An 11,753-nucleotide genomic window follows, 5' to 3' on the forward strand; every position below is an offset into this window, starting at 1 on the left:
GAATTCCATTGCATACAGAGTTCCATGACCCAGTGACATTGATAAAATTATAACATCTGTTCAAGTCAGGACACTGAGTGTCTTGGAAGGAAAATTCAGTTGTCATCTGCACCTGCTATATTGAGGGTAGGGAGGTAATTTACAAGAAGCCTTGGTAAGTTACTGCAGTACCTTGTGTAGGTAGAGCTAGGTAGAGCACATTATATCTATACTGCGCTGGCAACAGAATGGGTGTTCAAATGATGGATTAGCTGGTACTGAGTTTAAGTGACGCTACAGTTGCACTTCGGGCAAGTTTAGCTTCCCCAATATTGACTGGAACTCCCTTAGAGCAAGAGGTTTAGACGGGGCAGAATTAAGTGTGTCCAAGGGGGTTTCTTGAAACAGTATGTGGATAGTTCAATTAAAGGAGGGCCATACTGGATCTTGTACTGGCTAATGGGCCTGGCCAGGTGCCTGACCTTTCGGTGGGAGAGCATTTTGGAAATAGTGATCATAACTCCTTAGGTTTTAAGACAGCTATGAATAAGGATAAGTCAGACCTTGCAGAAAGGTACTAAATTGTGGTAGGGTAAATTACGTCAGTATTAAGCAGGAGCTAGAAGTGTTAATTGGTTAGAGCTGTTATCAGGCAAGTCCACATTTGATGTGTGAGAACTGTTTAAAGACCTGCTGGGGAGCTGGTGTGCCATATCCGTTGCTCCAGATGTGGCCTCCTCTACATTGGTGAGACCAAATGTGGACTTGGTGACAGGTTTGCGGAATAGCTGCGCTCCGCACACTTTAATCAACAACACCTTCTGGTCGCCAACCATTTTAACTCCTCCCACTCCCTGGGTGATATGTCCATCCTGGGCCGCCTCCAGTGCCACAATGACGCCACACGCAAACTAGAGGAGCAACACCTCATATTTGGCCTAGGGAGCCTGCAGCCCGATGGCCTAAACTTGGAATTCACCAGTTTTAAAATCTCCCCATCCCGGCCTCATCCCATGTCCAAACCTCCCTCTCATCTACGTCTCCTTGACCTGACACTACCTGTCCATCTCCTTCTCTACCTGTCCGCCCCACCCTTTCCACTGACCAATCCCCACTACCTCACCTGCATCCACCTATCACCATCCCACCTACCTTCCCCCAGCCCCATCCCTCTTGCCTTGATTTATTTCCCAGCTCCTTTCCCCCTCCCCAGTCCTGATGAAGGGTCTAGGCCTGAAACGTCAACTCTCATGCTCCTCTGATGCTGCCTGACCTGCTGTGTTCCTCCAGCTGCACACTCAGTTATGAAGAAGGAATATTTATTGATGAAGCAGCTGAAGGTAGTTGGTTGTGATAGATATTGAACCTTGAATCTTTGAGCACCTGATCTAATACTTAAACACGCAACACGCTTATATGCAATCCTTTATACATGATTGCATGTTGTATGCAGTGTTGTCTTCCTTGCTGAGTTAAAGATATTATTGCTATAGCAGAAATGCAGCAAAGGTTCGCCAACAGTTGCTTTGATCAAGGATTTGCCTGTAAGGAAAGATTAAATAGACTGAGCCTCTATTTTCTGGAATTTAGAAGAATGAGAGGTGGTCTCATTCAAACACACAAAGTTCTTAGAGGACTTGACAAGGTAAATGCAGGAAGGATGTTTCACTTGGCTGGGTGTTCTAGAACCAGGGGAAACAGTCTCAGAATAAGGGAATAGGCTGTTTAGATTGGAGGTGAGAAATTATTCACTCTGGAATTCACTTCTAGAATTTTATGCCCCAGTGATGTGGAGGTTCAGGCGTTGAGTATCTTTTTAAAATTCGTTCACAGGATAAGGGCATCACTGGCTAGGCCAGCATTTTATTGCTCATCCGTAATTGCCCAGAGGGCAGTTAAGAGTCAACCGCATTGTTGTGGGTCTGGAGTCATATGTATAAGCACGACCAGGTAAGGGTGGCAGTTTGCTTCCCTAAAGGACATTTAGTGAACCGGGTGGGTCTTATGAAATCGGTAGTGGTATCGTGGTTATCATTAGGCTCTTAATTTCAGATTTTTATTGAATTCAAATTTCACCATCTGTCACAGTCTCTGGAACATTATCTGCGTCTTTCGATTAATGGTCTAGTGATAATACCACTAGGCCATCACCTCCCCAACTTGATAAGTTTGAAGGAATTCAAAGGCTATGAGGATAATGCTAGAAAATGTTTTGAAATAAATCTTGGCTGATGTTCTAATTGAATGAATGAGCATCTTTTGAAGGGCTGTTTGGCCTACTCCTGGGCCTATTTCTTGCATTCAGCTGCTCACAAGATATTTATATGCAGCAATATTGATTTGACCCATCATGGTTCATCCACTTAGTAAAAGCAGCCACTGTCCAGTTGTTTCTTTATATCACAGCTGTATCTGGCATCTCATTGCTTGTGTTGATTATTCTCCTCTTTGTATGAAAAAGAACATTATGAGAACAGTCTCAAGATTGTTGCACATTAATTTGAATCCTTGACTCACCTCAGCATTTTAGTTTGAAACAATTTTCTGGATTTGACTTCTCAATACAGGTCATCTCATATTTCACGTGCTTTTAAGATTGTAACCCCTCCCACAAGTACCAAAGCCTTTCCTCACAATTTTAACTCCTCACTACATGTCCAGCAAATGTGTTGCATCTGACCAGCACTGGACTGAATACTCAAGATCCAGCCTGACCAAAGTATGCTGTGGTTTGAGCATAATCTCCACTAATTTTATGCTTATTGTTTTGGTTCTAGCCCTGTTGATTGTGATGCTTCGATGTGTTGAATATCAAATTAACTAAGATTCATGAGCCTCATTTGTCTTAAGCAGTAATAACAGGGTGGGATTTCTATTCCATTCATGGATGACATCAGTTGTCAAATTTATCTTTCTTGTGTGTAACACTTTTCATTTGTATTTCCATTATATTTCATCTGTCCAACTAATTATCTGATTTCTAAGCTGCCTCTTGTTTAATATAATTTCAAACTTAGCTGCAATGCAATCTTGCATTGATATAGTATCTTTCATATCCCAACACCCCAGTGCACATTAGAAGGAATAACAAGCCACAGGAGAAATCTTAGGGAAGGAGATGATTATGTGTTGAAAATTAGATCTAAACTAAAAAAGAGCTAGCTAAAACATCTGCCATCAACTATCTGGTGAAGGTATGAGGATGGACTCTAGAGGGGATGATATTGCCTGAAGGGCTTAGGAGGTGAAGCAGTGGGAAATTTTAAATAAATTGCAAGGATTTTTAATTTCCATATTTCTATATGCACATGCCTTTGCTTTGCTGCACGTTGATTTCTCCTCTTGATCTTGCATTAGCCTGGGCCTTGAAATACTGTTGTGTGGGCAGGTGTGGCATTCTGAAAGCTATGTGATGTAGCATGTTTGAGTTGTGTAAGTTGGGAGCTGGCAAGAATGAGCCAGAGCTACTAGAAGATAAGGTCAAAAGGTTTAAAGGCTGATATAACTATAATCATTTTCATATTCAGAAATTACTTTGAAGGATCTGAGTTACAATCAATCAATGAAGTTGTTGATGAAGATTGTGTGTTAAAGGAAGCTTAAGTAGGTTGAATAACTTTGGGGAGGCAATGGACTAGTGGTATTATCACTGACTTTTAATCCAGAGACCGAGATAATGTTCTGGGGATCTGGGTTCGAATCCCGTCATGGCAGATGGTGGAATTTGAATTCGATAAATATGTGGAATTAAGAATCTAATGATGACCATGAATCCATTGTGGATTGTCGGAAAAACCCATCTGGTTCACTAATGTCCTTTAGGGAAGGAAACTGCCATCCTTACCTGGTTTGGCCTACATGTGACTCGAGACCCACAGCAATGCGGTTGACTCTTAACTGCCCTCTGGGCAATTAGCGATGGGCAATAAATGCTGCCTAGCCAGCGATGCCCTCATCCCTTGAATGAATAAAGAGAAAAGATCCCCAGGCAAGGTTCCACAATGTGTGATTCCGGAAGGGATACCCCAAGTTGCTAAATGAGAAGGGATAAAATTGTTCTCCTTGATTTTTCACCTGCCCCCTTGACTGATTACACCAAGGTTACATACAGAGATGGTTTGAGGGTCTGATTGATTGAATGGACAAGGTAAAAATTGCCTCATCAACATCCAAGTATGTGATTGATCTAAGATTCTTATTTACATCAAAGGTAAACCATAGAATCCCTACAGTGTAGAAGCAGGCCATTTGGCTCATCAAGTCCACACTGACCCTCAACAGCAGCCCACCCTGACCCAAACCCCTACCTTATCCTTGTAACTCTGCGTTTCCCATGGTTAATAACCTAACCTACGCATCCCAGAACACTGTGGGCAATGTAACATGGCCATCCACCTCACCTCAATATCTTTTGGACTGTGGGAGTAAACCCATGCAATCATGGGGAGAATGTGCAAACTCCACACAGACATTTACCCATGGGTGGAATCGAACTAGGTCTGTTGTGCTGTGATACAGCAGTGCTAACCACTGAGCCACCGTGCCGCCCCAAAGTTGCAATAATTCCAGAGGACATTTGGGGCTATTATCTTAGAGAGAGACCTCTGGTGAATTTAACCTGATGGTCACCATGCCTCGGGCAAAATTTGAGGTTGAGAAGATACCACAGTGTGGAGCTGGAGGAACACAGCAGGCCAGGCAGCATCAGAGGAGCAGGAAAGCTGCCGTTTCGGGTCGGGACCCTTCTTCAGAAATGGGCCTGCTGAGTTCTTCCAGCTCCACACTGTGTTATCTCTGACTCCAGCGTCGGCAGTTCTTACTATCTCTGAGGTTGAGAAGATGATACCTTTATGGTAACCTCTGCTGGTTTGGGAATTGGACCTCATGCTGTTGGCATCAATTTGCATTGCAAACCGGCCAACCGAGCTAACTGACCTCTTTTATGTCAACTGTGAACATGGTTATTTAACTGATCTGTAAATTAAACTAAAAGGAAATCAACACAGAGACCAGAGTGGAGATTTTCAAGGATTGTATGATGGAGCAGAACATGAGCCTGTGTCCAGCCAGCAACTGAGATATTAAATCTCAAGAAATGGAAAGTTGAGGTGTATTGGGAAGGTGAAAGTCAGCAAGAATGTGATGTGAGTGGGGCAGCTGAACAAGATGGGGAGTAATGAAGATATTCTGTATATGCTTTCTTTAATGCCTAAGATGAGGTGTCCGGCTGTTTTTTAACTCATCAGTCAGGCCTGGCAAGGTATTTTGAAAGCTAAATTGTTGAGAAAATAATGAAGACAAATGGCTGTTTATTTAGAATTTTCATTTCAGGTGTGGTGAGGAGTTTCCATGTGAATTTGTATTGTCAATTTTTTATTGTGGAATTAATGAAGATATATTTGAGGAGAACGTCTTTACATAAGCTTAAGTTGAAAAACAGCCAATTAGACTGGATAAACACTCAGATTTGTTAGGGGCGGAGGAGGAATCTTGGCAGTGTAGACTTTCCTGATGCATCATTATTACCTAGGTTTTCTTGAGCTTGAGGGGAGTTTTTCTTGAAATTGGCTATTCTGTTTTGTTTGTTTCCTCACTATTGTACACTGGGGAGGGTAGCATCTCCCTATTAAATTTGTATCTCTTGTATCAATAAGTTAGAATGGTGGGAGTAGAAATTGAACCTGTTTTACATATTTTATGATTGTGGATTGGATATAAAAATGAATAACTTAGCAGTACAAAGTGCCACGTGTACTTGGTGCTTGAAATACAAGGGGTCCCCAACTTATAAACATCCGATTTATGAACGCAATTCCATATATGGTTGTACTTTTAAAGACCCCACATACGACCATTTTCTGATTTCTTAACGGCTGCTTTCCATTATCGTGCATTGTGTTCCGATTTGCATATAAGTTGACTTGTAAATGGACACCAAAGCAGAATCCATTCACAACCTAGAGACTTAAACTAGATTAGCTCAGACATGTATCTGCTGTCTAGTTTAAAGAACCAGCTCTGAATTGGTAAACACCCGTGCAAACAGTGTCTCTAACTAGCTTGTCAGGCTCTACAGTTCTTAAACGGCCTACGAGAAGCCATCAAATGGAAGATGGGTGAACTCTTTGTCCTACTTTGCTTAGTGTGAAGGAGGAGTATTGGCCATTCTTGTTCATCCCCTAGAACTTATGTGAGTGCCACTAACAAGTCCTGAGGTGGCCAACTTACTCAGCCCCTACCTCTGAAATGCAGCAGGATGCCTGAGTGACATCTACAGATTGCTGGCTTCATAGTATTGATTCCCAGAACCAATTTTCAGTGATCTTTGAGTTGACCCCTCATTCTTCAGCATTGTCGTTGCACAGCTCTTTTGATCCTGGTCAGGCGGTAACTAGTTTATCCCTTTAGAGGTTCGTTGCACATGGTGTTCATGTTAGAGCTTTACTGAAGTAATGAAAACTAAGCTAATACTTCCCTCTTATCTCTTAGAGTTGCATCTTCACTACTTGAAATATTTATGGTGAGCACGCAATGTTAGAAATAATTTAATGAGCTGTGTTCTACTGTGAGCCGAGTTGGATAGGTATTTACTTGTGGGAGTAGTGAATTGTCTCATTGTGTATCCTTTTAAACTTACCCATATTTATTTTTTAAGCCTTTTATTTATTGTAATCTTAGGTTCTACAGAAGATTGAATATTGAAAGCTCTAGGTGTAAATCAGCTCAGTAATTCCAGTCACCAGTCGATCCTTTGTGATGTAAAAACAAAGAAAATCACCCAGGGGAAAAGAAAGTTAGTGATACCAAAATTAAAATATTGACTCTAGTAAACTTTCCTCAGAAGTTTATAGTTGAAAGGTGTGTTATAAGGAACTGTTTTCATTGGTAGACCAGCTTTTGAAAGGCTGTATCTCTGTGCTTGTTAATATTTGCATGGGAAAAATTTAAATACGTGCTGTGTTGCAGCAATTTGCTTATTTGGTGTTTTTATTATGCAAGATAAAATGAGATCTCTCTGTCTCAGCAACACGAGTAGGCTTTTCTTCCTCCACAGCTGACCAGCTTTTGACCCATTACAATTAGTGATGCCTTGAGTAGAATTATGGACCTTTTACTTAATACTCAGCTTCAGTTATTGGCCTATTATATATGTTCTGTGCCTCACCTTTGGGTATCTAAGGTTATAGATATATACAAGTACTATGCACTGCAATGCAATGCTCTGTCTAGTTTGTATTTACCCAGAATTTAAGGTATTGATCTTATTGTTTCCATGTCTTTCAGTTTAGAATGGCTGTATTGCAAGAATAATGGAAGTATTGGCAGGGGAATAATTCTCTGGGTTGTGTGGGGCATGTAGACAATTACTTACCTATTTGTAGTCTTGTCATGTAAGCTGATTTGGGAACAATGTTCTTGGCGACCCCACCTAATCGGGTTAACAAATTTATGCTTTCTAGTAGAATTGATTGTTGCTTCAAAATTAAAGTAACTGCAACTTCATGAGCAAATAGATTCTACTACAGGTCTAATGAAGTTTGATCCTGAGTCATCTTTTGGCACTGCACTCTGTTCAAATCAGTTAGTAAAGCCAGGAAGACCAGTTGAAAAAAACGCAATTTATCTTTTACATCTTGGAAGGTTAATCAAATTGATTTAATAAGATAATTTATGTCAAGCAAATTATTTTAGAATAATAGTTGAATCCTGACGTGCAAAACTAATTTGTCAAAAGTTAATTTCTGAATTAGGATTGAAGTAACAAAAATAATCTATTTTCAGATAAAATTTAGTTTGCTAACTTTTTTAGATGTAACTAGTCTAATAGAATATATTGATTATTAGCTATTTAATCTGTTTGTTTGATCTAATGAATATTTAAAACTATTTAAATGATTATAATTAAGCATCTAAAGATGTATTGTTCAGTAAAAGCACTGAGCAGTGATCACGAATGACTGTTTCATTTTAATTTTTTTGGAATATTGTGTACATGGGAAGAGAACTTATTATGGAATTCTGTGTTACAGCAGCAGTGACAACCATGTATTATGGGTATTACATGATGCCTGATGGTACATACTGCCTAACACCGCCACCACCAGGAATGGAAGTTTCTAGTTATTACAGCACCGTACCTTCAGAGATGGCTGTGCCAACTACAACTGGGGCATCTGTATCAACGTCATCTGGAACTGCACCTCCACCACACTCGGAAGGTGACAGCAGTAATACCCAGGTTCCCTCTTCTACAATCACAGTCAGGTAGGACATTTGAAATTCTGATCATCATACATACCTGACCCTAATCTAGTTTGCTTGTATGTACACTATTGACCTGGATTGTTGCTCTAATTACAGAGGATCTCTGCACTTTGGTTAGAAACATTGAGATGCTGTCTTTGCTTTTCGCTAGGCCTGTCTAATAAGTGGTTAGTTGAAGTTCCTCCATGGAGCTGAAGCAAGATATGTAATATATCAGGAAAAAGTTACTTTAATGATGCAAAGTATTAAAAAGAGTTTTTTTATTGGAGTGAAGAATACTAAAGTGGAAATCAGACAGGAGAACATTTTGTCTAAGTCTGCAGCGTTATTTTGGAAAATATATTAATCTTCGTGAAAATGTGAATTCATTTAAGTCATGTTATCACTGAGATGGGAGGAGTGCACTGTCTTTCTGTAATCCCATTACTGTTTGGATCACCATGTAAGCGCAAATGTAATTGTTTTACTCAGTCCCCAATATGGCCATTTGCTTCTCTATTTACTTTCTCTACATTAGACATAAAATTTAAAAATCCATCAAGTAGATTTCTTTAATTAGCGCAAACTCTTGCTTTAATGTAAAACACAGATTCATGATCTTTGAGAGAGATAATTTCTCCTCATCTCTTTTAAATCTGCCACCCCTAACATCATGATTTCTCGTTCTAGTTTGCCTTGCAAGAGATAACCTCTGCTTTGTGTTTACGTTGCCAATCCCTTTTAACATCTTATGTATCTCAATTAAATCTCCCCTCATCCTTTTAAACTCTAGCAACTATAGGCATAAACTCCTCAATCTGTCCTCATGAAACAAGCTTTTCATCACTGGAGTTAGTGAACTTTCTGTGAACTGCCACCAATGCAATCACATCCTTAATTGAAAATATAAATGTTCACTCCTTTAAATCAAGCAAAAGCACAGAAATAACCTCACTCACGCACGCACACGAACACCATGTAAGGGGAAAAAATACGGGTTTCACGCTGCAGAAATTCTTTGTGAGGGGCCGGGTAAAAACACTTTCGACCAATTCTTGAAGGCAAAAAATGGATAAGGTATGGAATGTTCAGTTGGCTGTCAAACTGATATTCTGAAACATAAAGACACGTCACCAAACATGGACACACATCCTTGGGAGCTTTGCCAATACAGCTTACTGACAAAGTTCAGTATCAAGGATTCTTCTAGATACTCTGCAGGAGGATATTATTCGGACTAGTCCAGAGCACCACACTGAACCCACAACAAGATAATTTTTAGAAATAGGAGAGCTGAGTTGAAGACTGTTTTCCTTGCCCAGGCTGATCATCAATTGAAAAATCTAATCTATCTCCAGATCAGAAGATATGACCTAACAGCCATAAACCCAGACAGGACTCTGCAGTAAGCAAACAGCTGACAAACATTAGACTTCCAGCAAATGTTTTGTCTTGTTTAAACAAGTGTCCCATTGTTCCTCTGAAAAACTCCCAAGTTTCCACAATTCTTCAAACACAGAAGGCTGTAAAAATGACAAAATCTGAAGATCTTCATAACATGTGGTAAAATTTCCAAATTAATTATGGTAATTCAGCCACCTTTAGTATTGCTGTAGTTTATTCTCACCTCTCTTCCTTCTCCTGCCACTCCCAAAATTATTAAGAACTTCCGCAGTACAGCCTTGCCTGTCCACTTGCCTCAAAATTCTACCCCTTACCCAGATATTATTCCCAACAACGTTCACTTTAATTATTTTAGTCAAATGCTTGTAAGGTCCATGTGTAGCAGCAACTTTCGAAGTGGAAGTCAGTACCCTGTCAGGTGATTAGTGTGCATGAAACCTCTGAGCAATAAAGCTGTGCAGCTTAGAGAGAACATTATTCCGAATGCATCTTCCCAGCTCCTGCTTGCAACCCCTGCCCCATCTCTAGCTGCTCTTTTCCCAGCTTTAGCACTCCTCTCATGCTTGTATGTTCCACTGCATCCTGGACACCTTGTCACTGTTTAAACCCACTCCTGGTTCTCGTGAACTGCTGTCTTCATGCAGATTTTGAGCTCTACAAAAGGGATTATAGAAAAAAGCAGTGTGTGCAAATCAAATAGGCAGATTAAGGCAAGACAAAGAGAGAGTGGTGGTCAGAGCAGAAAAAGAAGTGAATACAAGCAGTGACAAAGAAATTAACTCAACAAAAACTGCAGTCAAAAGATTTGTCAAATTAAGACACTCGGTACAAAGACGGAAGCAGGAATTTTAACTGTTTGGTGGAAAATCACTCATGGGAATTTCCATGAGAAACTCAAGAAATAACTGCTTGTTTGGTCTCCTACATGCCACTACGATCAGTTTCCACCAAAACAAGCCTGAAGAGGAACCTGGCTGACCAATGGCACACAAAACTCATCTGGCTCTGTGGTCACTTGTTGAGTGTCGCAGTAAGTTCTCATGGTTGGGAGTGAGGAAAGAGCTGAAGGCAGCAGAATCTGCTCCTCATGACTCCATAAAGCTGTGATTAAAACATACCTTTTAGGTCTCCCTCTACCTCTTTGAAGAAATTTGCTTGGAGTTAACCTCCCAGCTTATTGTGTCGTTAAAATATCCTCATATGTCATGTATTAACGAAGATACCTGAGTCAGGCAAGCAGGTGTACTATGATAAAAATGGCACAGGGCAGGAACGGAGAGCAAGTACTGAACTGCTCCATTTTAATTCTCATTCTGTCAGATGGAAGAATTTAAAATTCTCCCAGTGACACAGAATCAAGAGCAGGAAAGCATGAGGGAGGACAGTAGAAGGAGAGAGACTGTGTCACTGACATTTGTCTAGGATGCTGTATCATACAATGTCCCAGTAATAAAATGATATCCCTATTGACTTTGTTGGACAATACCAAAGATTATGAATCAGGAGTTATAAAAGACATTAGTATCTAGCATTTATGATGTATACCATAGATTGTTGCCTGTAAAAAGATGCCTCTTTTGGAGGGAGAGACTTTTATTTGGTATCTTTGGCATTGGAGGCTCCTGTTCATATTAATTTTTGTGTTAGCTTGTGATGAAGATTGCAATGTGCCACCATTCCTATGCCCCTACATACTGCATTATTTCTGTAACTTGCCTATGTTGTACTTTTCAGTGCCCCGACTGTAGTTCCTGTCATTATTCCTCCTCCGCCTGATATTCAACCAGTTATTGACAAGCTGGCTGAATATGTAGCCAGGAATGGAACCAAGTTTGAAACTAGTGTAAAAGACAAGAATGATACACGGTAAGAGATCATTTTGAAATAATTAAAATTTGTTGTATTGTTTGTGATTTACGCTCCATTTATCATTCTTTTATAATGTTAATTAAATAAGTAATTGCTGCAGAATTGTGTACTTTATATAGAATGAAAGGATTTCCATTAGGAAAGCAGAAATAATTTGTGTGATGGTTGAAAATGCACTAACCGTGCAATGTGACTTAAATCAAGTGTTGGGATGCAGTGCCTGGCATTTGATCACAAATCAGGGTGAATTATTTTTA

The 11,753-nt window shown here is 40.0% G+C and overlaps 1 protein-coding gene across 6 annotated transcripts in view; it reads left to right on the forward strand.

Annotated features, from left to right (window-relative positions):
* LOC109916224 (splicing factor SWAP) overlaps positions 1-11,753 on the forward strand; it is a 108,323-nt gene that overhangs the window by 23,602 nt on the left and 72,968 nt on the right. For 5 of the 6 annotated variants that reach the window (XR_007264702.1, XM_048611776.1, XM_048611777.1 and 2 more), the window contains 2 exons: positions 8,010-8,244; positions 11,362-11,493. Coding sequence is in view for 5 of the 6 variants with exons in the window: in XM_048611776.1 (XP_048467733.1) it covers positions 8,010-8,244; positions 11,362-11,493 (367 nt within the window). In the remaining variant the exon portion in view is untranslated. The remainder of the gene's footprint in view (positions 1-8,009; positions 8,245-11,361; positions 11,494-11,753) is intronic. The other variant, XM_020515937.2, reaches the window with a different exon arrangement.

Source organism: Rhincodon typus, chromosome 24 (genome assembly GCF_021869965.1).
Source record: "Rhincodon typus isolate 14 chromosome 24, sRhiTyp1.1, whole genome shotgun sequence".
NCBI lineage: Eukaryota > Metazoa > Chordata > Chondrichthyes > Orectolobiformes > Rhincodontidae > Rhincodon > Rhincodon typus.